Raw genomic sequence first — 27,431 nt, 5'->3', positions numbered from 1 at the left:
CAGAGGCCACGGGGGCCTCAGGGTCAGAGCTGGGGCTGGGCGGAAACCCGGCGTGACAGATGCTCTGCTTCTCTGGACAGAGGTCAAGGAGGCAACACTCTTTGTTCACTACCAGGAAAAAGAAGGAGCGGAAGACAGATTCACCGAAGTTACAGAATTTATTTTATTTCTCCCAAAGTTGTTTTTCTGTCTGACTCATGTAAGAAATCGTAAAGCCTTGACCTTCCTGAGCATGCTGCACCCACGGCCAGTTCTCTCTGGACTCCGAGTGTCCAGGAAGAAACAACTGCTTTCTTCCAGAGAAGCTGGACTCAGGGCTGGGGACCAGCTGCCCGAGGCCTTCCCGCAGGGCACCCTGCCCTCAGCTTGCTCCCCGCTTCCACGGGTGGGATCTCATCCGAGGGCTGCTCCCAGTCCCGACGTCTGCGAAGCCCGCGCGACGGGTGACGGAGGACAGCGGCTCAGACCCTGACCACCTGGGCCGCAGCACACGGGCTCCGCCTGCCCTCGCCGCCGGCGGTCTGCCTCCTGAGATAGAGACGGCCGAAGGTGCCCCCCACCTGCCCCTTGGTGAGGCGCCCCGGGTTCACACAGACGCAGCCGAGGATGTCCTGGGGGAGGAAAGAGCGACTATGGGTCTGGAAAGGCTGAAACCGTGGGCACGAATGTGAAGAAGCTGGACTCATCTCAGGGTTCAGCCCCAGAGGATGTTATAGAAACTGGAAACAAAGGCAAATGAAAACCATCTTCGGTCCAATATGTTAATTTATTACTAGAAAACTCTGAGTCCCTCTTGCGTCTCCAAAACAAAATAAAGAAGGTGACTCAGCCAATTCCCAAACGTGGAAACAAACTTGCTCTATTTGTTTCACAGCATGAAAGAAGGTTTACCTCTGGAGGTTGCACTGGCTCTGGTTTGGCAAGAGGAGGTTGACGGGGTAGATTCCCTGTGAGGGCCCGAATCTGAACAAGCCCAAGAGCTGCTGGGAGCTCATCTCAGAGTTTGGGAAGGGGACAGGCAAGCCCAGGTCACCTGACGTGGCCATGGGTGAGAACCATGGTTTGAGGGCCTTCCTAGCTGCCTCTTGGGCTCCCAGGCTGGGCTGCCTGAGTACCATGCTGGGGGTAGGATGGGGTGGTGGTGGTGGGCAGCAAGGGCACATCACTTACTTAAGCATTATACTAACAGATTTGTTTTCTACTCCTGCCCCTTCCCCCAAAAGAACGAGGCCACTGTCCCCACCAGCAGACCCGAGAAGAGTAAGTGCCGGGGGTCCAGAAAGGAGCTGGTTCTGGCGTTTCTGGGGAACAGCAGAATTCAAACCCACCTTTACAAAGTATCTCAGCTCTGATGGGGCTATGAAGACATCGGGGGTGACGGGCAGCTGAGCGTAGAGGCGGAAGTTCTCGTAGTCGATGGCCACGTCCTCCTGGGGTGGGTACAGCGGGTAGTAACTGCAGAGAAGAGAGAGAGTCAGCAGCAGCGGCCTCGGGAGCCCTCCCGACGGACTCCTCCTCCGCCGCTGGTTTCTATGCTGTCACACGCTGCCTCTCCCTTCCCTCTGTGTTTGGGGGACAGAACAGGCCTGTCATGCCAGGAGGGAGCTCCTTGGTAGCGGCCTGGGGAAGGCTGTTGTTGCTCAGTCACTAAGTCGTGTCTGACTCTTTGTGACTCCATGGACTGCAGCAGGCCAGGCTTCCCTGTCCTTAACCATCTCCAGGAGTTTGGTCAAACTCATGTCAACTAAGTTGGTGATGCCATCCAACCCTCTTATTCTCTGTCGCCCCTTCTCCTTCTGCCCTCAATCTTTCCCAGCATCGGGGTCTTTTTCAGTGTGTTGTCTCTTTGCATCAGGTGGCCAAAGGATTGGAGCTTCAGCTTCAGCATTAGTCTTTCCAATTAATATTCAAGGTTGATTTCCTCTAGGATTGACTAGTTTGATCTCCTTGCCGTCCATGAGGTTGCAAAGAGTTGGACATGACTGAGCAACTTTCACTTCCACTGGGGAAGGTTCTCGAAGTCAAATCTGTCCGAGCTCTGTGCCTCCAAAGCACTCCCAGCACAGGCAGACGCCCCTCAGGCGGGCTCACCTCCGCTGGGTCAGGATGTGCTTAAGGATTCGGCTGAACCGGTCTGAAGTTCCAGAAGAACTGCAGAAGGAAGAAAAGCAAGAAATGGAATGTGGAAACTTGTTTGTCGGCGCCTGTTTCTCTTCGGGGAGCATTTCTTAAACTAGAGAGAAGCGATGTGGCCAAGGTGTGTGACAGGAAGTTGCCTCTGGGGAAGTTTAAAGACGTGTCTGTAATCAGCTCGGTCTGCTGAGCAGGACACTGGGTTGAGAAGGGGAGAAGCAGGAACCCCTTGTGATCAGGGCCCAGGAGGGCCGTCATCAGCTCCACACCATGTGAGAGCACGTGGGGTCTGCTCCTTGAGGGGCCAGCTGTAGCCAGGTGACCCTTGCACCTCCAACCAGAGCCAACCTGCACACACTCATCTCACCTAACACACGAATGGCTCCATGCTCCTTCCCGTGATGGGAGAACTGAACCAGTGAGCCTCGGTTCAATGGACCTGGTAGCATCTGATCCCCTGCAGAGTAGCGCCCTGTTCTGGGAGGGGGAATACCCTCCAGAGTAAATACAGTCACCCCACATGCAGGGACAGTTTGTTTAGGTCACACATATGGCAAAGGAAGCAAAGTAGATGAATGTCTATGACTAGAAATTAAGGGCAAAGATAGGATGGAAGGGGCCCTGCAGGGCCTCAAACACTGTTGACAGTGGTAACAGACACATGTGCGTCCTGCCACCCTCTTTGGGTGCAGAGAAACTCAGTGGCCAAAGGGCTTGGCAGAAAGTGCTGCTCTAGGGACTGCCCGTTCAAGACTCTGCCCAGCAGGCCTTTGGCCAAGGACAGGACCAGGGTCCAGAGGGCCGGAAACTGCCCGTGGGACTGGAACCCCCTTCTCACCTACTGATCTCCTCGGCCCCCATGTGGAACAGCAGGTCGGTGGACGTCAAGCCAAAGATCACTCCGTTTATGGAGAGGGTGCAGGGCTCGGACACGAGCTGCACTCGCTGGAACGAGAAGGGTGGGGCAGGCATTAGCACGCTGAAGTTAGAAACTTCTCCTCTGGGAAAGTGCGGGGTCCACAAGGGCTGGGGAGACCACTGAAAGTTCAACACACAGTACATAACACATGTGCTTGTGATAAAGAGAAGCTGAGAATCAGGCCCTTCATCTCCGCACCCTGCACTTCCAGATGGAGCTGGGTGGTCGCTGCCAGCACGTTGCATTTGGCTGCCTGCTGTTAAGGAGGGGACGTGTGTACCTTTTTGTCCTCTCGAAGCAGGTCGGAGCAGTTGAAGGGAGGCTGTGGGTACACAGGCTCGTGGTGCACGTCTCTCAGTGACGGGACGAAGATGAGGTGGGAGCCAGAGCTGGTTTGCAAAAAAAACCCAACATGTCAGAAGAGGAAGGAAAATGAACACAGCTCGTAGCCGGTTGACAGATTCCAAGTGTCAGGGCCTCAGACAAGAGCCAGCTTCCGAGGGGAATGCTCAGAACGGAGCTCTTCCACGAGGAGGGGGTGCTGTTCCCCACGGGACACTGGGTGTGAGAGATGGTCTGTTCTATCACACGACCACCTCGAGGGCTCAGGACATGCTTGCTCCCGGCTCCGTGTCATGTTCTACTGAGAGAGGAAGAGGATGACCAGCAGAAAAAGGGAAGATGAGACAGAGCTCTAGAAAATCAGGAAAGACAAGGATGTGACTAGAAATCCTCAGAGCCTAGACGGTGCAGTAGTAAAGAATCTGCCTGCGATGCAGGGGACCTGGGTTCGATCCCTGGGTTGGGAAGATCTCTTGGAGAAGGGAATGGCAACCCACTCCAGTATTCTTGTCTGGAGAAGTCCATGGGTTTGCCGAGTCGGACACGGCTGAGAGACGATACACCTTCACTTTCCTCAGAGCCAGAGATGAAGCCAAAGTTCTGACTCTTCACGCTGGGTGAACAGATGTGGCTTTTAGGTGTCCTGTTGCCTCCCTGATTGGGGGCTCTTCCCTCGGGAGGGACCAGGCAGGCAGAGTGGATCTGGGAGGGGGAGAAACGGTGGGTTCTCCCAGGGCCCACGCCCCTCCCCCGCCCCAGCCCCTCCGCCTCACACAGGGAATCAGTGCTGGTTTTTATTCCTCAGCCGACTGTCTGACAAACGTGAAAGAAATCTCTGACAGCAACAGTAAAAGCAGAGATGACAGATCTTTCCTCTGGTGGAGGGTTATAACACAGAAGTGAGGAAAAACCCTGTAACTCTAGGGGCCGTCGCTTTATCCTCTCTAGCCACACAAGAGAAGAAAACGGAAAAAACCCATCTCCTTGATTCCCTCGCTGTCCTTGGCAGAGGGGCCTATGGTGGAAGGCGTTATTTTGGAGGCATGTCTAAGATCCACTGGGCTTCTCTGGTGGCTCAGTGGTAAAAGAATCCACTTGCCAAGCAGGAGATTCGGGTCCGATCCCTGTGCATGCTCAGTAGCTCAGTCGTGTCTGACTCTTTGTGCCCCCATGGACTGTAGCCCACCAGTTTCCTCTGTCTATGGGATTTCCCAGGCAAGAATACTAGAGCAGGTTGCCATTTCCTATTCCAGGGAATCTTCCCCACCCAGGGACTGAACCTGTTTCTCTTGCGTCTCCAGTATTCTTGCCTGGGGAATCCCATGGACAGAGGAGCCCGGCAGGCTATAGTCCATGGGATCACAAGAGTCGTTAACGACTTAGCCACTAAACAACAAACATCCCACTAGCTCTCACTTCTAGCGCCCTCTCTTGCTTAAGACGAGATGGCTTCCCAAAGGTGGGTACAGGCAGGTACCCACCTTGCAGGTATAGGGACATGGCTGCCTCTCAGGCCGGATAAAGGTGCTGGTGATGTTCATACACGTGCCACTTGTTTATCGTGCCTGCTCAAAGCGTGAGCCGACACTTCTGCAGTGGAAAATCTGAACCTTGAGACTAAAGGTACTCTGCAAATTAGTTACTGTTGCCACTGAAAAGTTCCCTGTGATTATCCAAGACTACCAATTTGGGCGCTGAAGCCTGGCAAATGGGCCGGGGGGGTGGCCTGGAGGGGAGTGTGTGTTCCAGACCCCTGGGGCTCCATCTGTGATGGTGCAGCCGGCCGCGGCTAAGATGTGGCCTTGCTCTGTTTCCTTGAGGGAGCTGGCAGAGCAACAGTTAAGGAGGAAACGGGCCTCCTGCTCTGGGTTATACACGGGTTGTAGGGGGAGGGATCCGAGAGAAAATTCCAACTATGCTGAGCATTGCACAACTTCACACATCATGGTGGGCCGGGCCTCGCAGCCGCTCCCTCAAGCTCCAGGGCTCTGCTGGGCTCCCGGGAGGGAGGTGGCGCTTCCTCATGGGCTCTGGTTTTCACTGATAAATGGGCTCAATGCTCTGCGATGCTGACCTCTCAGAGTAAAAATAAATCCCCCCCAAAGAGGGCCATTTTTATACCGTTTGGGGAGGGTGGGCAGCCCCTCTCCCTGAGGCGCACTCTGGCTGCAGATGAAAGTGCCTGGTGGTGCTGGGAGCTCACCCCCAGGGTAACAATGCCCGGTCTGTTCTTTGTTTGTGGTACTGCTGTCAATACCACATGGGGTGAGGAACCAAAAACAGAACCCCATCTCAAATGGAAAGCACCCGGCTGGCGTGCGGGGCGGTCCCCGCCTATCCCGGAGGGGACCCGAGGGCTGACAAAACAGGGACGCCAGGCCTGCCCCTGGTTTTCAGGGATTTATCTCCTGAGGAGCCTCCAGGTCTGACAAACTTGTTCAGGGTCCCAACAACCCTGGGGGAGCAGAGGGAAGACACCTGTCGCGTCACTTGGAGTGGGGTGGGGAGAAAGGAGCGGCAGGCCCAGCTGCAGGCTGTTACACCGCACGATCCGAGCCCCCCGACTCTGGCGTCGGGAGGGGTTCTCCCCCAGTCCGAGAGGCCTGCCCTGCTGGGACGAGAAGGTAGAATGACAGCTAATCGTTGCTGGGATCAGTTCTCACCGCCAAGGGCGGAAGACATACATCTTGTTTCAAAAACCACCCTTGTTCCAGACGTATTTTACACTTAGCCTCAGGAATGTTTGTTTTCGATGAGCTCAGCTCCTGGCAGGCAGATCCCCAGAGGAGGAGATCCACCAAGAGCAGCTTCTCTCGAACCCGGGCACTGGAGGGAAGCGACAGGAAATGGGGGTGTCGGCTTCCAGAAAAACTTTCTACTTCTGGCTTAGGCTCTTCCTGGAATAGCGGCTTTTCTCTCAAATTAGAACTGCCCAGCCCTCATCACCGCTGTGACCTTTCCCAGTCCCATCCCTCCAGTCCGTGGCAAGGATTCAAAATCCCCACCCACGGGCGAGCCGTCGCGGGGTGCCTGTGAAACCGGGGAAGCACTGACTCGGGGAAGGACTTGGCCTCCCCCCCAACTCTCACTCACAGGAGATGTCAGGCACCCGGCACTCTGTGCTGTAAGCCATCAAACACTCCCCAGCCCCACCCTGGGAAGATTCCCAGGGAACAGGAATTTCTACAAAAGGGAGTGAGAAAAGGAAGGAAGTACAGAAAGCCAGGGAAGAGCGAAAGTTTGGGCAGTCTTGTCCTTTCAAGTGCGTTTATCTTTGTGTTTTACAAAGAGGCCTCTTCACTCAGGCTCGGCGCGCCTGAAGGTCAAGAGTTCTAGCTGATCTCTGCAGTTCAAAAGGATATAAGGGTGGGAACTACCATGACTTTTGAACGGTTTCAGTTTCTTAACGGGGAACCCTGGAGAAACTCAGGAAATGTAAGGTTCTGCCCAGTATTTTGAATGCTGACCTTCGTGTTCCTTCAATAATTGTTCGGAGACATTGCTTGAAAACATCTTCAAATGAGCTCGTCAGCAGATAGCTCTGCAAGAAAAGAAAGGAGATTTACAGGGTGAATGTTTGGTGTCTGTTCACTTGTTTATGACGCTGGTTAGATGACCCTGGGGGCAGATGCTGGGTGAGGAGCTGAAGGCGATGCAAAGATACCCAAGACAAGGGTCTCTGTCCTTTTGAGAGCTGAGTCTAGTTGGGAGCAGGCAAGGAGGTCGGGGAAGAATCAGTCCTGAAAGTGAGCCGAGGAGAGAAGTAGGAAGAAAAGAGCTTTGAAGCCTTTGCTGTGTCTGGTAAACCTCCTGAGAGGGCTTCCCTGCTGGCTCAGCAGTAAAGAATTCATCTGCCAGTGCAGGAGACACGGGTTAAATCCCAGATCTGGGAAGATCCCACATGCCGAGGAGCAGCTGAGTCCGTGTGCTACAACTACTGAGCCTGTGCTTCTAGAGCCTAGGAGCTGCAACGACCGAGCCCATGTGCTGCAACCACCGAAGCCTGCAGGCCCAGGGCCCGTGCTCCACAATGAGAGAAGCCACGGCAACGAGACGCCTGCACACCGAAACGGAAGAGTAGCCCCTGCGTGCCCCAACTAGAGAAAAGCTTGCACTGGAATGAAGACCCAGCAGTAGAAAATTAAAAGAACAAAACAAAGAAACCTCTCCTGAGACAAAAGGAGGCGCTGTCTCCAGAAGGGCCATTTGTGTTTTAAGTTCAAAGGACAGTGACACTCAGGGCCCCGAGCTGTCGCAGCCGGGAAGGGGCTTTCACGGGCACAGCTCCGGGCCTCCCCCACTCTCCTGCCCCAGGGGGACCAGGACTCAGATATTTGGATCCCCTCCCCCACCCGCCCCAGCTTCCAGATGGCTCTGTATTCTGGTGAAATGAAGCCCTCCCATTCCATACCTTTATTAAACTTGCCCTGCAATAATGTTTTTCTGATCAGCCACAGGGATTCATTTAGGCTGTTACAGAAGCAGGATAAACTCCAAGAGATGAAAGTAACAGGCCTTGACTGAATGTGAGTACTCAGTCTCTCCCTGACTCCAGTCCCAGCCACTTACCTCTACCTGTTCATGCTTAGCATCCAGGAAAGGTCCAAACTGCAGATCAGCCCGAAGCGGAGAAACGAAGGTACCAAAAGAACACATCAGAATTGCACGTGCCTCTGAGTACCCTCACATACCCGATCCTAGCAGTTCTCTGCCCAGGGTCCATCTCTCCCTCCAAGGCTGCCTGTACAGCTGGGGACAGGTGGCAGGTGGGTGGGGGTGGGATGGTGCCCAGCCAATATCACAGGCAGAAGGACACAACCTCCTGGATGGAGAGGTCTACTGGGCCCGTCACTAGCTGCTTTGCCTCCTATAATCCTGGGCTTTTGTTCCCCCTCCAACCCAGCAAGGGCAATCTACCTCTATGAAGCAGTATTCTGAGCTCTCAAAAGAGATGAGTTCACAAATGGGAGTAATTAGACAAGAGGTGAAATACTGAAAAATCAATGCAGGTGGCAAAACAGCTTGGGCTTTTTGATTAAGACCATGCACACAAAGGGACCTCCCTGGTCGGCCACTGGCTAAGACTGCTCCCAATGCAGGGGGCCCGAGCTCTATCCCTGTTAGGGAACCAGGTCTCACACGCCACAGCTAAAGATCTTGCACGCTGCAACAAAGATCAAAGACCCCATGCACCACAACTAAGACCCGATGCAGCCAAATAAATAAATATTAAAACAAACAAAAACCACACACACCTCACCAAAGATGGAGACCAAGAACTCAAAAATACTTTTAAGAAGGAGGAGAGTTTGATTAGAACCTCATCAGACCTTTTTCCAAGATTACCCCCCACCCCCACCCCTTTCTCCCTTTGGTGCCTCCCTAGGTGAACTGTCCCGGGAGGGGCCCTACCAGGATGCAGACGTCCGGTCGGTCGCGGTTGATGATGGTGATCAGGTCGAGCAGGGGGTCAAAGGTGATGCTGTCAGATGTGGTGTACGGCCCACAGGCCACCAGGACCATGAACTGCTCAGAATCTAAGCCAGAAAGGATTGTTAAGGTGTTGATGAGAAGCTGCTGGGATGGTGGGAGAAAGGACAATGAGGGCAAGATGCCTTGGGACTCAGTTAAGAGTCTCACATGTGCAACCCTGGGAATCGAAAGGAATAAGACCTCACCCTGGCCTCAAAGAGCCCTCCATGAGCTGCACAGACAGGCAAGTGTGCAAGCAACCAGAACTCCAGAGACATTTACCAGCAGTGCGTGGACGATGGGAGGAAAGTGGGAGTCACGAGAGAATTGATCAAAGTGGCATTTGCTTACATGGTTTTCCTCTTAACTTTTTTTTCGGTGGTAAAATACAAAACTTAACTTTCTTTGGGGGGGGGGGGGGCGGGGCTGGGCAGTGCTGTGTGGTTTTAGGGATCTTAGTTTCCTGACCAGGGATTGAACCTGTGCCCTCAGCAGTGAAAACTCGGAGTCTAACCATTGGACCACCAGGGAAATTCCTCCTGATGATAACCATGTTTAAATCAACATTTCAGTGGTATTAGATAAATCCATAATGTTGTGCAGTTGTCATCACCTTCCATCTCCACAACTCTTTCCATCTCATGAAACTGAAACTCCATACCCGTTAAACACTAACTCCCTGCTCCCCCTCCCGAAGTCCCTGGCAACCACCTCTGATTCTGATGCCTCTAGGAACCTCATCTAAGGAGAATCATATGGTATTTGTCTTTTTGTGACTTTGCTTACACTTGAGGGTGGAGTTTTTCAGGAGTCAGGGCAAGGCGGGGTCCCTGACAGCACTGAGGTTTTGAGAGCTCGGTGGGAGGGATCATCAGTGGTGAGAGCAGCTGGAGAATTTGGTTCATCTAGGGGTCCAGGAAGACAGGCTAGGGGGCAAGGCTTGGGACGGGAGACTCTTGTGTTATGGGGTGCAGGGCCTTGTATCGGGGTGCCGTTTTCCTCAAAGCATCTGCTTCCCTTTTGGAGAATGAGCCTTGGCGTCCATAAGGTCCCCTCCCCCCTGCCCTATGGAGATGTAAATTAGATGCACCTTCCTCCCCAGCCAGAGAGCAGGCACGGACCGGCTTAAGCCATTCACTCTTCACTCTGGATTCCAGAATCTCAAGGTGAACTATCCAAGGGCAGAAAAAAGACTGGCGCTGACCCACCCAGCTGAGGTGCCTGGTCAATACAGCCCAGGACTCTGCTACCTGGACACCTGGCGTCACTGAGCCGTGATCCGGGCTGTAAGCCTTTTCCAGCCACTTGTCCAGTCTGTGTACTACCTCAATTTCCCCTAAGAAATTTCTCTTAAGTTAGTTTAAACCAGGTTCTGTAGCTTACAACAACAAATCCAATGATCCTTGACTTCTTAACAGGCAGCTTTATTAGCTTCCTATGGTTTCAGTAACAAACTATCACAAACTTGGTGGCTTAAAACAATACGCACTTATTATCTTACAGTTCAGGAGGTCGGAGGTCCTAAAATCAAGGTGTGGGCAGGGCAGCATTCCTTCCGGAGGCTCTAGGAAGAATCATTTCCCGGCCCCTTCCAGCTTCCAGAGGCTGCCTGCATCCTTGGCCCAGGGCCCCTCCTCCACCTTCAAAGCCAGAACCTGACAAGTCCGATCTCTGTGACCCGCCCCCTCCCGCCCTTCCTTATAAGGACCCTTGTGATTACACTGAGCCCACCTAGACAATCCCCATCTCCAGAGCCTTAACTTAGTCACACCTGCAAAGTCCCTTTTGCCATATAAAGTAATATGTTCAGGAATATATTCCAGGAATGAGGGCCACTGTTCTTCGAGCGTGGCAGTAACTGAACTGAGACAGAGAATTCAAGGAGGAGAGTAATACCAGTGCTGTGAAGAGGGGAGGGGACAAAGCTACATTCAGTTCCGAGGAGCCCAGGAGACGCAGGCCCCAGGTAAACGGTGAGTGCCCGGGGGCCAGGTCCATGTTGTATTCTGTGTCTCCACACCCAGGTGTTGAGCCCAACATCTTGCTCACAAAATATCTATTAACAACTTTTTCAGGGACTTCCAGCAGTTAAAATTCTGCACTCCCAGTGCAGGAAGTCCAGGTTCGATCCCTGGTCAGGGAACTAGAGTCTGCATGCCACAACGTAGACCCAATGGAGCCAAATAAATAAATAAAAATAACTATTAACAAAATAAAACCAACTTATTCAATTGCTTCCAAAGATTCCCCTGGCACAGCTCCAGCTCCGGGCAGTTCAGCCCTGTCTGTTCCCTTTGTTACCTGAACTTGATTCAATACCAGCACTCTAGCTTCCATAAACACTTACTTCCTGAGAGAATGTGCAATGTCATACATAAACTCCTAAATTTTGCTCCCAATTCCAGGCCGCCTCTAAGAATGACCTCACACAATATTAACGTGGAGGGGATGTTGACAATACAGCTAGCATCAGCTATCTCCCTGCTAATCCTCAACAGTCTACTGCTCTGCTTACAAAAATGCTTGGAATTGTTCTGAAGCCAAGTTTACTAAACTGTTCATGTTTTCTCATCTAGGTTAGTTACCAAGTAACTCTAGGCTTCCTGAGAAATGTGTCTAATTTTTAAATACAGGGTTTTTTTTGGAATAACTTTAGAATTGTAGAAATGTCCCAAACAGAGTCCAGAGTTCCGGTGTGTACACCTTTCACCCAGCAACCGCTAATGCTAACATCTTACGTAACTAGGGTACATTCATCAAAATGAAGGAATTAATACTGGTATGTTACTGTTAGCTCATGACTTTATTTAAATGTCACTGGTTTTTCCACTAATGTCCCCTCTCCTTGTCCAGGATATCACATGGCATTTAAAGGAATTTCTTTTAAATTGGTGCTCTTTACCCTTTTCTTTTTTTCCCTTTTCTTCCCCCTTCCCTCTCTTTTTTGGCCACACAGCATGCAAGATCTTTCCCAACCAGGAATGGAACCTGTGCCCCTGCATTGGGAGCTTGGGGTCCTAACCACTGGATGGCCAGGGAATTCCAATGTTTTTTTTCTTTTTCAAAGCAACCTTCAAACACCTGTTAAACATTAGTCTTGAAATGACAGCTCTTGTGGAATCAGAGCACAGGAAGTAAGGCTGACCAAGCCACATGTGCTCAGACCCCTGGCCTTCCACAAAGGGCCGGTGAACCCATGGATCTGTGGTCGCCCTTGGAGCTCCAGAACGGTGCTCTCACAGCTTCTGAAGCTTTCCCAGGGCCAGAGGAACTGTGTTCCAGACCCTGGCCCACTCCTCTCCACCCGTACTGTTGGCAAAATACCCTTGGAAGTCTAGCTCACCTCCATCCTCTTCATCGGGCTGATGGAACGGAAGTGGCACACCCTTCAAACAGGAGAGAAAACTGTGGTGAGGTCTTGCCCCAGGCACCGCCTCTGGTCAGGAACGGGGTGGGCACTAAATGGGGGCATGTTTGTGGGTGTCTTGCTCCTTGGAGCTAAAAGCCCACAGAGTTGATGAAAGTGAAAGTTGCTCAGCCGTGTCTGACTCTTTGAGACCCCAGGGACTACAAAGTCCATGGAATTCTCTAGGCCTGAATACTGGAGGGGGTAGCCTTTCCCTTCTCTAGGGGATCTTCCCAACCCAGGGATCGAACCCAGGTATCCAGCACTGCAGGTGGATTCTTTATCAGCTGAGCCACCAGTCAAGTCCAAGAATACTGGAATGGGTAGCCTATCCCTTCTCCAGCGGATCTTCCCAACCCAGGCATTGAACCGGGGTCTCCTGCATTGCGAGTGGACCCTTTACCAGCTGAGCTACCAGGTAAGACCACAGCGTTGATGACCCTTCCCTTTTTCTTTACTGCTCAGAGTGGGCAAGACACCTGGTAGCATGAGGTCACGGCTAAACTCAAAAAAACATCCAGGAAAGAGCAGGAGCAAAACGGGCGACTGTAGGATCGATGTCCTGCCTGGGAGGACAGGTGCTGCTACTTCTTCCGCGTCCCCTGGAAGCCTGCAGAGGACTACTGCAGGAGCAGGGGCTGCTAAGCTACGGGCGAATCTGGCTACCGCCTATCGCTGTAAGTAAACTTTCACTGGCACACAGCCACGCTCTTTGGATAATGGGCTGATCGTGGCTGCTTTTGTGCTACAATGGCAGAGTTGACACTGTATGAAGACCAGGTCTGTGGTGTCTGAAATATGTATTGTCTGGCCCTTTAGGGGAGCAGTTTGCTAAGCCCTGACCTAGAGGTAGGTCGTATGCTACAGAGAATTGAGAAGCGAATCAACAGGCCCTTACAGAGGACGACTTTCAGGATGGACAGAAGCCCACACACTGTACCTCGTAGAGTCTGGTGGCAACAAGTTTTCTACCCGTGGTGTTGATTCCTTCCATGACCACCACCTGAAAGGCAGGCAGCAGACAGACTTGATCAACAGGAGGTCTGGAATAAGTTACTGTGATAGAGTTACAAGTACTGTTCAGCTACTCTCATCCTGTAACTGTAAACTTGGGGGTGTTTTTCTAGAAAACAAAGGAAGGGGGTTATATTAGTGTAATAATAATTATGCTTTACACGGTAATCTCATTTTTGCAACATTCCTATAAGGTGAGAATTATCATTCCCATTTCACAGATCAGGACACTCTGGGTTTGGGAGGTTAAGTAACATCGCCATACTCATTCACCCTGCAAGGTAGAGCTGGGGTTGATACCTAGCCGCAGATCCCAGAGCCAAGGTCGGAGCACACAAGGCATCGGAAGCCCCATACTGGCATCTGCTCTGGTGCCTGAGCTCCAGTTACACCTCTTGGCATCAGAGGTCAAAAGCGCAGGGCAGTTGGCCACAGTCCACTACACACACCAGGAGCAGATAGCATAGCCGCACCCAGAGGCAAGTCATACCCCTGATCTCACCTGTCCAGGAAATAGAGAATATTCTTTGAGCTCAGATAGATCCACTGGAATCTGAGCGCCTGAGGAATGTTCCAGATCTCCCTCCAGAATCACCGACTTGTGGTTCAGCTTCCCGTTGCTGTCACAGCCGATCTGGCCCAGCAGGGTGACAGGCTCCTACCGAGATATACAGGAGAACAACAGCCTTTGGGACACAGGAGCTTAAAATTTGGTCCGCGCGATGGAGAGCAAAACAGACCTCCAACAACAGCACACGTGTCTTTGGTGGGGCATCACTTTGAGCCCGAGGTGACCACTCGGCTCCTAGGGGTGTATCATCACTGGCTCCCAGGGGTGAAAGGACCCTTAAAGGGCATCTAGTCTGCCTACAATCTAATGCCTCAGCCCCTCTAAGTGGCTGTCTGAGCCACAGCATCTCCAGTGAAGGGGAACTTGCCCCCGAGCCCACCCCCTCACCACCAGCCCACTTACCACATCTCTCTCTCTCTTTTTTTAAGTTCTACCAGTTTATTGCTACCAACCCATCCATCTCCCTCCACCTTCCTCATGCATGTGTGCTCAGTCATGTAAACCCATGGACTGCAGCCCGCCAGGCTCCTCCATCCATGGGCTTTTCCAGACAAGAATACTGGAGTGGGTTGCCATTTCCTTCTTCACACATCTCCTGAATAACTGTTAATGACAGCTCTGGTTTACTGGGCTCACTAAACACCAGGCACTGTTCTAAAGGCTTATGTGTATCAACTCAGTTAATTTTCACAAAAACCGTGAGGTGGATATTATTATTGCATCCATGTTAGAGATGAGAAAAACCAGCAGCAGAAAGGTTAGATAATTTAACCAAGGTCAAACAGTGGGCAAAGTGTGGGTTTGAAGGCCAGATGTTTGGCTCCAGGGCCATATCCTTTAACCACTCACCATACCGCCTCGTAACAGGAAGTTCTTCATTAAACTGAGCTGAAATTCCTCTCTTGGTGGCTTCCTCTATCCTGTTCTCACTCCCGGGGGCAAACCGAGGAAGTCTAATCTTTCCCCATGAGATCGTACAACCCAGTCTCCCCTCCACTACTTCCTCCCAACTCCCCCGAATCTTCCTTATATGACATGGCTTTGCATATCTTCCCCAGCTGGCCATTCTCCTCTGAATGCAAATATGTGACAGAGGCACCGCAAAGAAACTCTGAGAACACATCTCCCCTTAAAGTACGTTCTAGAGAGAAAGCACTATACACATGCCAGATTAAACTATTGACGTGGACACTATTCACAGCACTTGATCCCTGATGACAGAGACCAAAGAAGGGGAGAGACCATGAGTCACCGTTTCTGGAAATCTTCACCTTGCTGTTGTTCTCATATCCTGACACTTGAATGCTTAAGGCCCTCAATCTTGTTTACATGCAAGACTCTAACCCAAGTGCAAAGAAAACGACTTAATCTGGTCACAAAACCAGAAAGCACTTATAACCCATTTTACCAAGTTCATCCAAGATAGATGTTCTAACTAGAAGGTAGACAGGTAGTGAAAAGGAAGCAGGAGGCTGACTTTTCATCATTGATTTAAAAAAACAATATCAATCAGGAAAGACTATTAGAACAACTCTTACCTGTGCTGGGACTAGAATGGGAGCAAAAGCCTCAATCTTGTAATGTTCCTTGAGTTCACTGCCAAGTTCTTCTATCTTACAGGTCAGAACTGAAAACCCAGAGGGGAAAAGCATGTTTAAGACATTTTACTTGCCAAGCAGAGAAAACACAGCACCTTGTAAAACATTAGTCAGTCATTTTATAGAAGCAGGCAGGGTGCCGAGGACACCGGCCAGTTGGTAACTTTCTCAAGCCCGAGCCAATTGCCCAATATTTGGTTGCTGAACCCGGCCTTCCATTTGGCCATGGCAGGGGGAGGGAGGGGGTCACGGATGAGGTCACAGTCCCAAAGTTGGCCTGGCTCCATCCCCAGCCTCCCCCTTACTCAGGTGGTCAGGGGGGTTTCAGGGAAGCCAAGAACAACCTGAAGAGCCTTCTAGTCTTTCCAAGGAAGAAGCCATAAATTTCTCCGCTTCCTTTAACGCTGTAATTGGCTTCCTTTATACAGTTCAAGTGGTTGTTACTGGGAAATGGTTATGTGCTTTTTCTTAGCAAAGTGATTGTGATTTGGGAGAATTATTGAGAGTGGTCATCTCATATCCGTTTCCTAATAGGGGCACCCAGACAACATCTATCAATCAAAGGCAACCTTGAACTTGTTCTACCAGCCTAGCTGACGCTTTGTTACTGATTCAAATCCTTCCAGGTAGTTTTATACCCTCCAGAATGTCAAAGGAAAAAACAAATACCTTCTCGAATGTCTGGGAGCTTCTGAAACATGCATTTGTAGCTCCCGGTGAGCGGCTCTGGATGTCCCAAGACCTTCAGGCTGAGGTGACTAGTTCCACCTCTCCCGGACCAAGACACCCCCTGCGCCGAGCCAAAGGAGGTGACCACTTCTCCCCGGTTACTTCTCGAGCTGTATTTCTGAGGGGGAGTAGCACTGATTGGAAGCAAAAGACATCAACATTACCGCGTTCATATCTAAAAAGAGAGAGGAGTCTAAGATGAGGTTACCTCTCGAAAATTTGGGATTGAAGGCATGCCAGCCTGGCCTCACATTTTATAAATCTAATCAGCTTAATGGGGTTGGACATTCTGGACCTTTAAGGAATTTCAGGAATGAGGGGGGTTGAGGAATACCAAACGTGTTTAAAAAAGCTTAAAACGTGTTTAAAAAAGCTTAGACACAGCGACGCAGTTTAAAAGGTCTTCTCCTGGATTAAAACTAACAAAGTGAAACAAAATCCAAACTCTGAATTGATTAAAGAGCCAGTTTCCAGTACTGTTTTCTTTCTTATGAATTTTTAGCATTTGTTAGAATATCATCAGAGCCTGGAACTGTGGATAAGCCAAAAGTTGCTCTATGTACACATAACACCTCATGATATAGTTCAAGGTAGAAACAGTAACAAAATGAAGTTAAATGAAAGGGAATCAGCTTTCCCCAGTGTTTCTGGAGGTGGACAGGTAATGAATTCTGTCAGCTAGTGAACAAACACTCCCATTCTCCAAGTCTCAACCAGCAAGTTCTCGTATTTCTCCTCACTCACTGATAAATTCCACCTCCAGGGACACACGAGTGTGGCTGATCTGCTTAGAGGACAGCGAGGTCTTCTAAGCCTTTGGTTGTGAACACAGTGCACCGAGAGGCCTGGTTACCACAGGCTTCATTTAACGCCTTGAAACCCTGCAGGAACCAGCTCTCCGTGGGCAGTCAGAGTGGGTGCTGCCAGGTCCTCCTTTCCAGAGAGGCTACAGAAAATGAGCTTGACTAATTACCTCTGTCTCCAGTGCTGCCTCCACCTGAATAATTTAGAAGTTACTTTCATAAATTACGAACCTAGTTTCTGACATCAGCTTTACTAGCGTGCATTAAAGAATGACTAGGCAGCGCATCTCGACTGCGCCAAGCGTTGCAGACAGATCTACAAGTTTCAAAGTCTTGCTTGTTGAGAGAATAGAACTGCTGCCATGGTGCTGGCACCTATGAGAACCACTCTGTAACCAGCCATCTCTGTGCATCCAAAGATGCCCTTCTAAATCTAGAAAGTTCTATTTGGAAGCCAGGGTGAAAACTCCTGAAAGCAGGAGTGGGCCACACTAAAGTCAAATCCGCCCTCGGGATCCAACTACCTTTCAGGGGACTTCCCTGGTGGTCCAGGGCCTAAGACTGTGCTCCCAACGCGGGGGGCCCAGAGTTCAACCTCTGGTCGGGAAACTAGATCCTGTAGGCTGCAACCAAGAGCCCACATGCCACAACTAAAGATTCCACGTGCCACAACTAAGACCAGGCAGAGCCAAACAAATTAAAAAAAAAAAATTAAGGAAAAAAAGAAGAATCTGACCCCCTCTGATCTTGAACAATGTTATCGCTCCCTTTCTTTTTTTTGTGTTTTCTGGCCCTGCCAAGGGGCTCGTGGGATCTTAGTTCCCTGACAGGGCTCAAACCTGGGACTACAGCAGTGAAAGTGCCAAGTTCTAACCACTGGACTCCCAGGGATGTCCCTATCACCTCTTTTCTGATGTGACAGAAAGCCTTAGGCTGGCAAGTCTTACGTTCTGCTTGGTGTAGAAGTGACTCCCGGCAGCCAGTGTCGCCCTAACTGGTGAACATCACTGTTCCTTTGCCCCATCCCGATGCGGCAGCACCTAAAGCTCTTTCTTCTCCTCAGCAGAGCTCTCACTACAGAATTCTCTCACGGAACACATGTCATTTATGGATTTCCAAAAGTCACACATGATCCCTGTGGATTTATGTGCAGAAGTGGCAGCAGGGATAAAATACCAGTGAAGTTGGGGTAGGTTCAGGGACAAGAAAACTCTCAGCAACTAGTTGTAACCTGAGTGAGGAACAAAGAACAGGTTACGCAACATTATGAAAAAAGATATGGGCTTTTCTTTTTAAAAAATAAATACCTAAAAAAAAGAAGAAAGAAAGAAACCCAACAACACATGAACTAACAGAAGCAGGTGGAAACCTATTTGCCTCCTACTGGCAAGAGACTCGCAGGCCTCCCAGACTTCTGAATAGACAGGTTGTTTTCAGTAGGAGATATCAGTTCCTGATCTAGGAAATGAGCCCCAGAAAAGAAGGTGGAAAGTGAGTTTCCTTAACTACCGTTAAACAGTAATTTTCCACACAGGATGAGGGTGGGGAAGGTAGGGAGCAGTTGGCCTTCCAGCCAGTCGATTGCAGAGGAAAACGTCCACCCCATTCCTTAAGTCAGGTTGTAGTGTCGGCCTCCACCAGGTAACCAGAGAGGGGAGGGGAGGCCTGCGGCCTGGCAGCTGAATCAGCAGGATCCATACCTTGGAGAGAAACTCGACGGTGAGAGGAGCTGATGGGGGCTCCGAGCAGACACACTCCTTTTTGTGAGGGGGGTTTCCGGGGTGGTGACAGTTCGCTTCTGAGAACCCTAGAAGCAAAACAGGAGAAGGGCCCAGTCACTCTAGACCCAGGGGTTGCTAATGAAGTGTGCAGATCCTTAGGAGGAAAGGGAGGATGTGCCCGAATGAAGGGCACAGACCGCATAGAGCTGGTTTTCTTCTGAAGGCCCCATCTTTCAAGCAGGATCTCAGACTTCAGCAATTCTAATACAGTCCTCATCAGTACACTGTCTCCATTTTGGAGGCAACTATGAAAAAAATGCCAACAACATCCCCCGAAAGGACTGCCAAGTAGGCGATCTGCCCTGTCAAATTGCTCATGTGTTCACTTTCCTTCTCTACCTCTCTGCTTTACCACAGCTGGGAGTTTGGCTACACGCACAGTTTTAACCTGCACAGACACATTTTCCTGTCAAGGGATGGGACCTTGTTACTATTTATTCTGGCAAAGTCTACCACACATTTTCAGAATTAAAGAAGGGAGTGACTCCAGGCAGATAACACGGGTGAGCTCATACTTGGAGAGTATTTAGCACACGCCTCACTGATGGTCAGTTTTGTTTTCTGGATGGTTTTGCTCATCAACAAGAATCCAAAGAGATGCCTGGAGTGGAGGGTGAAGCCGGCAAATCCCGAGATCCCTTGCTCCCCAGAGTCTGGGACAACAGACTATGGCTGAGCAAAGACAAAATCCTCGGCTGGAGGGAAACCAGGCAGCCAGCTAGTTGGCAGGCGTTCCCCTGCCCTTGGGCTCCTCCTGGCTGCGGGTTTAGGTTATGCCACCAAAGCTGCCTACAGGGGTGATTACGGACAGGTAAAGAGAGAGAAAACAGGATTCGAAACCACCCTTAAGTGGCTGGAATGGAAACTAGATTTTAAAAGGACCCTTCCTTATCTACTATACTTATACAACAGTCATTTAAAAATACTCCTTTCTAGTATTTCAATATTTTTCCAATTGAAAACATTCCAATAGTTATAATCTTAGTTTGAATATGACCCTTTATTGAAGTATTGTAAATACTGAGTTTTTTGCTCTATATTAATTCTGAGCATTTCTCCCACATTGTCAGTCTTCATCCTTTCTGGTAGCTGTGTTGATGGAATTGATATATAATAGTTTATGTAACTACTTCTCTATTGTTGGGTGTATCTGTTTCTGGAGACAACAAATACTGAGGTGCTCACTATCACACACGTAGCTTTTCCTGGAATTTGGATGATTTCTTATAAGAGATTCTTAGTAGGAGAGATTACTGGGCCAAACAATGGCAAAAATTTTATGATTTTAATAGGTTTTTCTCAAACTAATTTTCCCGAAGACCCTTCTAATATATAGGGGGCTACAGAACTTCAGGTTCATCTCCCAGGATGAAGCAAAGAGCTCAGCCCTTAGCCACGTGGTGAAACCTGATTGTGTCAGCAAACCAGCTCGAGACGTTCCTGGGGTGTGCTCACTCGAAGCAAGCTCAGGAGACTCACTGCTAACACTATGGGCCGGTTTATCCACCCATAATGAGAAATACAGAGGGACTACAGCCTCATACCCTGGGGGGAACACATCCTCACAGCACACAGGAACCCAAATTATTGCCAGATTATTCACTTATTAGAAACGTGATGCCAGCAGCATGGGAACTTCAAATCCCCAGACTGACACATCTCTCCCTGTCAGGCAGGACATGTGGAGGGCCAGACTACAACCAGGTTTATGGTGAGCATAGGGGCAAAAGAGTAGCTGGTGGGACTTCCCTGGTGGTCCAATGGCTAAGACTCTGCACTCCCAAAGGAGGGGAGCCTGGGTTCAATCCCTAGTCAGGGAACTAGATCCTACATGCTGCAACTAAGAACTGGCAGTCAAAGAAATAAATAAATATTTAAAAATTAAAAAAGAGTAGTTGTCATTGTACAAGTTAAATGTTTATTGGTGACAAGCTAAGACCACTGACATACTCACCTCTGCAACATGGGCTCTTTTGCCCCTGGCACCGGTCTGGGTGGGAAAGGCCAGCCCTGGGCTCTGACCGTTATCGTGCTGCGCTGATGCCCGAGTTCCCACGTGCTGGGCACTGTCTAAGCCTTTTTCCTGTTTCTACCCCAGATCCAGTCTGCCCCTCCTCTGAGCTTCAGATGCATATTTCAAATTGTTCATTCACTTCAGCTCATCTCTTAGCTATGATTTCATGGCCAAACTTTGATCTGTGATTGAGTCTCCTGAGTACTTTTGTAGCAGGAATGGGGTGTCCTCAATATGGTATTTCAGCCATCAGAAAGGTGTGTACTTCAACAGTAAATTAAGTAAATTGTCATCTGATTTATGCGTCAGTCTACTGAGACCTGAGTTACCACGAGTCAGTCCTCTCAAATATGAACAACTCTGATGCTGCGAACATTTTAGCTTTCTTATTCTCCACAGGCACATTTAAATGACTCACCTTTCCTTCCTTCTTTTTTTTGGGTGGGGGGCCATGCAGCGTAGCTTGTGGGATCTTAGTTCCCAGATCAGAGACTGAACCCAGGGCCCTGGTAGTGAGAGCACCAAGATTTTCAGGGAATTCCCTAATCATCTTTTTTCTTACAGAGTAATTTACTTTGACAGATTAAGGCTTGCTCCTTGTTTGAGGATTGACACAAATTCATTTTCTATAAAGACTAACTATGATTACCGAATACATTGCTTTGGGTTTGGCACTTTACATGTTCATTTAGTTTTCAAGCCCTTCAAGATATTATTCAAGATAATATCATGGGGTATTATCTGCTAGCTATTGACTTCTTGAGGGCAGAGCACAACCTTGTCTGTTTCATTCACCAGTTCATCCAGTGTCTGGCACACAGTAGTTGCTTAATAAGTGAATGAATGAACCCTGACTATGTAGGAGAGGAAATGGCAGCTCAGAGAGAAAAAAGCAACTCACTCAAGGTCACTTAGGTCTTTGACTCAGGCTTTGAGGACAGCAACTTTCCACTGCCCTACTCCACCTCTTACCCTTGGGTCCAACACCTAAACTGGATAAGCAATAGTTATAGTGCCTCTACTTGATACAAAACTAGACACCCATTAAAAAAGAGCAATTATGGAGAAATTACATTGATAAAAATTTTATGATATGCTAACTGGAGAAAGCAGGATAACTGTGTGTCCACAAGGACTACCATCATGTAAAATCATCTACGCACATGATCGGAAAGGAAGATGCATATGTGGAAATAGAGTAGGAACTGTATGAGTGGCTAATTTTCTCCTTCAGAACTTCAGATGCTGTGCTGATATTTTTAGAATAAAGAAAAAAAATGCTACGTGTAGAATGCAATTTCCAAACAGGGTGCACGCACCTTAGAGGGTGTGGTGTAAGAGTTCAAGAGGGTCTCCTCTTCCTCTTCCTCTTCAATTCTAAAAACATTGGTTAAGAGAAACAATAAACTTCCACCCAAAATCTAAGGCAAGGATTGATCAAATAAGAAATCTGAATACTAGGTATATTACTTGTTTTTTTTTTTTAATTTGAGTTTGTTCTCATGTTTTTTGTGGTTTTCAAAAAAATTATTTATTTTTAAAAAATTCCTTTTTAGGCCATGTCATGTGGCATGCCAGATTTTAGTTTCCTGACCAGAGATAGAATCCATGTCCCCTGCATTGGGAACTCGGGAGTCTTAACCACTGGACCACCAGGGAAATCCCTTATTACTTGTTCTTAACTTACACATGCAACTACAGACAAATGATAAAATACAATATGTAGTTTGATACAAGGGCCTGGAGCAGAAAAGGATACAGCTCTTGTATAGAAACAATGTCTCTGGCTCCTGCGTGGCCCTGCACTTTGTCCTTGGAGGCACCATGCCGGGTTTTGGATAATCTTTTGCTCAGAAACTGAGGAAGAAAAGATAATGAATATATTATTCCATAGTCAAGTAATAGAGGACGCATTTCCCACAGTCATGAAATAATAATGTGCATTTGAAATATAATCAAAGGTATAAAATTCCTCAAAGGAAGAATAAAGATGTACATGACAGAATAAAGACTTAACCTGTCACTGTTTCTCTCCAACACATAACAATTCTAATATTAACACCAATTATTTGCTGAAGAACTACCACCTGCTGAGCATAGTTTTAGGAGGGATTCACAACCATTCTCAATTCATTCAATAACCATAAAAAATATGGATCATGGGAACCACTGACTGAATAGGAAACTGAGGTTAGGAGTCATTAAGGAGCTGGTCCAAGCTCATGCTGGGATTGGAATCCAGGTTTGATTCTAAGGTACACACTCTTCAATACAGTGCTCCGCCTTCCGACAGAGCAGACATGGAAATTTACATTATTAGTTTGCCTACAGTTTCTTCTTACCTCGTGCTCAAAAGAGTTCAGGGTCTCCAAGGAAAGGCAGTCTTTACGTGTGCTGGTGCAGAAGGCTATAAGCTCGCTGGCCATTCCCTCTTCATTCTGTCCATACAGAATGCACAGTTCTACCACTGTAGGGGGAAATTGGACACATAAGAAGTGAGTTCATTTCTTGTGGCTTTCACCTTGAAAAGTGAAAATAATCCTTTATTTATTCAATAGTCATTTATTCAGCACCTACTAAGGACAGGCACTGTTCTAGACACAAGAACATATTAACAGTAGTGAATAACAAAGAGACAAACTCTTGTTCTCATGCAGCTCACTATGGAGGGGAGACAGAAAACAACCAAATAGGTAAAAAAGGTACGTTAGCTGGTTAAATGTGTTTTGTAGAAAAAATAAAGCCTGGAGAGCGATCAGGGGGCTGGAGGGAGGGGCTGGCAATTTTAAACACAGTGATTAGGGAAGGCTTCATTGAGGGCATGACATTTGACCTGGAAGAAGTAAAGCAGTCTGGTAGGCAGTGTTGAGGGGGAAGGGCTTTCAGGCAAGGATCCTGAGAAGCAAGAGCAACAAGATCACCACGGCTGGAATGCAGAGAGGAAGGAGGAGACAGAGACAAGCTGAAAGGGTAAAGGGGGTGCAGACCGTTGGCCCCTGTAATTATTCTGAGAAAGCTGAGACATCACTAGATGGTTTGAACAGAACAGTAACACAACCTGACTTCCACTGAACAGGGTCCCCCTGGTTGCTGTGTTAACAGACTGAAGGGGATGAGGGCAGAACCAGGGGGATCAGTGAAGAGAACCATGGCCAAATCCATGGTGAGAGATGATGGTTGCTTGGGTCGAGGCGGTGTCAGTAGAGGAGGGGAGAAGTGGTTGGACTCTAGACTGGAAATATCCGGAAGGTAGAGCCACTGGGATTTGTTGACCGGATGTGGGGTGTGAAGAGAGAAAGCCAGGAAGGATGATGCTGTGAGTTTAACCTGAGCATCTAGAAGGGGGCACTTACTATTAACTGAGGTGGGGAGGCAGCAGGAGGAACTCTGAGGAGAGGGAGCAGGAGCTTAGCTTCAGACACCTGAGGCTGAGATGCCAATCAGACTTTCAGCTGGAGACGTGTGGGAGGTAGACTCGCCTGCAGATCAGGCAAAAGGCCTGGGCTGAGTTACAAATTTGGGGACCACCAGCAAATACATGAGACCAGGTGAGATCACCAAAGAGCTGCGTGTATCTTGGGGCTTAGGATACAGAGGAATCTGCAAAGGCTGAAAGGTGGTGACACGCACATTAGAACACCCAGGAGGAGTGTCCAAGCAGCTAAGAGCAAAATGCATTTTAGGAGAAGACCCTTAGAAGAGGACCTGATGAATGGCATCAAATGCTGCTGCTCATTCAGAGGGGGACTGAAAAATGCATCTGTGGCTTTGGCCAGGTGAAGGTCGTTGGTGACCTTGGGAGGAGCAGTTTCAGTGAAGTGGTGGGGACAAAAAAGCTGACTGAAATGGGCTTAGCGAGGAAAAATCTGAAGAAGAGGCCATCCTTCTGAGAAGATTTGTTGTAACTGGGAGAAGATAACTGGAGTGGGACGGGGCAACAATGGAGTATTTAAGGGTTGGGGTAAGAGTCACATTCCTAGGCTACTAGGAAAAAATATCTTATGGAGAGAAAATAGAAAATAAGAAAGGGAAGAATTACTGGAGTGATGTCCCTAAGGAGGACAGAAGGGATGGGATTCAGGACTCAAGTGGAACGTGTGGCTTTTGCTGGAAATATGAAGAATTTATTCACTGTAATGGGAGGAGGCAAGGAATATAGCATAGACACAGGTCCTTCTATTTTTCTCAGCGAAACAGAAAGTAAGTTCATCAGCTGAGAGTTAGTGTGGGACAGAAGATTGTCAAAGGAGGAGCAGGTGACGAATGTCTCCCACAGGAGACTCAGAGTGATCAGGGAAATATGGTATGATATGTCAGGCAATATTAAGGTCCAGATGAGGTTAGCAATTATGAAATACAAGTCTAGAATTCCAACATCACTGCCAACGTAGTTCTGTGTGAAATGGAACCAGCAGGCATCTTGGATTGAAGCCTTTAAAAACTTAGTTCACAAAACTAATTTCTCCTTGTTTTGACTCTAGGCTCACCAAATAAATTTCTGACTATGATTGGTTTTCTCATTCAAGTCTCCTGTTAGGAAGAGAATGCCCTGGAGATAAAAATTTAGAGTATTCCAGTCTCTCATAAATTAATGTTTGCGTTCTGGTTTTATATACTAAAAAAGAAGTTCACTGTGCTGATGAAGGGTAAAGGTAGATGCATGATTGCCCTGATTCTAACACCAGGAACTCCACACCTCCTACAGTTTGCTTCTGACACTGCCCTAGAGCCTCACCAATACAACGAAGCACTGGACGCAGGCGCAGATCTGGCCCACAGACCAGCTCAGGCAATTAACTCTCCTTATCTGTTTCTCCCGTGGCTCAGTGGTATAGAATCTGCCTGCAATGCAGCAGACATGGGTTCGATCCCTAGGTCGGGAAGATCCCCTGGAAAAGTAAATGGCAACCCACTCCAGTATCTTGCCTGGAAAATTTCATGGACACAGGAGCCTAGCAGGCTACAGGCTACAGTCCATGGGGTCGTAAAAGAGTTGGACACGCTTAGCCTCTAAACAACAATAGGTTTCTCCACCTGTAAGCTTTGTCAGCAACAGATGACAAGCTCCTTAAAGTTCCTTGCAAAGCTAAAATTCAATTTTAGGAACCCACGTCAGGGACTCATATTTGCACAGACCAACAGTTTTGATGAGAAGTGATGGATCAGCAGAAATTTAGGTGTAGGCTGGAAAGGGAGGAGCCAGGAAGAAAAAGCTACATTTCAAAATCCCAACATCTCTTGCTTTGCTGTTGAGCTTTAATTCTGTGCAACTGCGCTGACTGAAAACCATTTTTCACATTCTTTTTCAGTTGGGATCCAAGCAGTACCCTGTGAGCATTTCAAAGTCTCAAACTCAGTTTCACTCATCTCACAAAACCCGACAAGCCCCATCTAGGGAGGTGAACAACGGAATCGAGCAGGGGGCGGGGCGGGGGGGGGGTGGACCTGGGCTGGGGTCCAGCGAGGGGGCAAGGAACTCACATTTCTCAATCACAGCCTCCTCGCATTCTAGGCCGAAGATCTGCAACTCCTCCACCAAGAGCTGGGCGGACACAGCCATGATGACCCAGGAGGGGGATCGGGGCCAGGCCCACCCTAGCTCCGACCTGACGCCAAGAAACCCACAAGCGTGGAGATCGATGAGCAGAACGAGGTTCCTCTGACCCTTTCACCCTCCGAGGGCCTGAGGCGGAGAGTGACCAAACGGACCAAGATCAGGCGGTCAGAAAGTCCCAGTCGTCAGTCACGTAGAAACACTTTTTCTTTCTTTTTTTGGAAGCCCTCAAACGCCTAGAGGAAGGAAACAGAAATCTTGAGAAGTTCGTTCTCCTGGGGAGAACGTCCTGCTTCCTAAAGGCAACCGCAGAGCTTCTCACTGATGGAAGCAAAACACATTAGCCCGGAAAAACCCGCCAAATGCTTTGTACTGCGCACGCATGCGCGAGACCCGGGTTCAACCCCACCCCTTCCTCCTGCTTCCGGCTGTCAGGTCCCTGACGATGCGCGCGCAGGCGCGACCGAAGGAGCTTGAGCACAAACGCCTGAGCGCCGGCTCGCGCGCCGGTACCTGGCAGCCCGCCCGCTCTACCGGCGGCTGCGCAGTTAAGCCTGGTGCTATGCCAAGTCTTCAGTCGTGTCTGACTCTGCGATCCCATGGACCATAGCCCGACAGACTCCTCTGTTCATGGGCTTCTCCAGGCAGAATACTGGAGTGGGTTGCCATTTCCTACTCCAGGGATCTTCCCAACCCGGGGATCCAAACTGAATCTCTCACATGTCCTGGATTGGCAGGCGGGTTCTTTACCCCTAGCCCCACCTGGGAAGAGATTCCTTCACTTCAGTCGCTCAGTCCAGTCGTGTCCGACTCTGCGACACCAGGGACTGCAGCACACCAGGCTTCCCTGTCCATCAGCAGCTCCCGGAGCTTGCTCAAACTCATGTCCATCGAGTCGGTGATGCCATTCAACCATCTCATCCTCTGTCGTCCCCTTCTCCTCCTGCCTTCAGTCTTTCCCAGCATCAGGGTCTTTTCCAAGGAGTCAGTTCTTTGCATCAGGTGGCCAAAGTATTGGAACTTCAGCATCAGTCCTTCCGTTGAATATTCAGGACTGGTTTCCTTTAGGATGGACTGGTTTGATCTCCTTGCGGT

The 27,431-nt window shown here is 49.2% G+C and overlaps 1 protein-coding gene across 2 annotated transcripts; it reads right to left on the bottom strand.

Moving 5' to 3' along the window:
• Positions 1-36: 36 nt before the first annotated feature.
• Positions 37-26,706, bottom strand: POLA2 (DNA polymerase alpha 2, accessory subunit). Of its 2 annotated transcripts, XM_065937710.1 has the most exons (18): positions 26,264-26,706; positions 23,125-23,249; positions 22,542-22,639; positions 22,102-22,159; positions 18,688-18,794; positions 16,125-16,318; positions 15,396-15,484; positions 13,789-13,944; positions 13,213-13,275; positions 12,210-12,252; positions 8,807-8,931; positions 7,964-8,002; positions 6,862-6,935; positions 3,333-3,441; positions 2,972-3,078; positions 2,092-2,151; positions 1,329-1,455; positions 40-611 (listed from the first exon to the last, which is right to left on the bottom strand). In XM_065937710.1, the coding sequence occupies exons 1-18, from the start codon at positions 26,340-26,342 to the stop codon at positions 462-464; spliced, it is 1,803 nt and encodes a 600-aa protein (XP_065793782.1). In that variant the 5' UTR covers positions 26,343-26,706; the 3' UTR covers positions 40-461. The 2 variants fall into 2 exon arrangements, with proteins under 2 accessions (XP_065793783.1, XP_065793782.1); XM_065937711.1 differs by lacking the exon at positions 7,964-8,002 and having other exon boundaries at positions 37-611.
• Between the last annotated feature and the right edge of the window lie 725 nt (positions 26,707-27,431).

Source organism: Muntiacus reevesi, chromosome 5, assembly GCF_963930625.1.
Source record: "Muntiacus reevesi chromosome 5, mMunRee1.1, whole genome shotgun sequence".
NCBI classification, from domain to species: Eukaryota; Metazoa; Chordata; class Mammalia; order Artiodactyla; family Cervidae; genus Muntiacus; species Muntiacus reevesi.
This window is presented reverse-complemented; position numbering and strand designations above follow the sequence as displayed.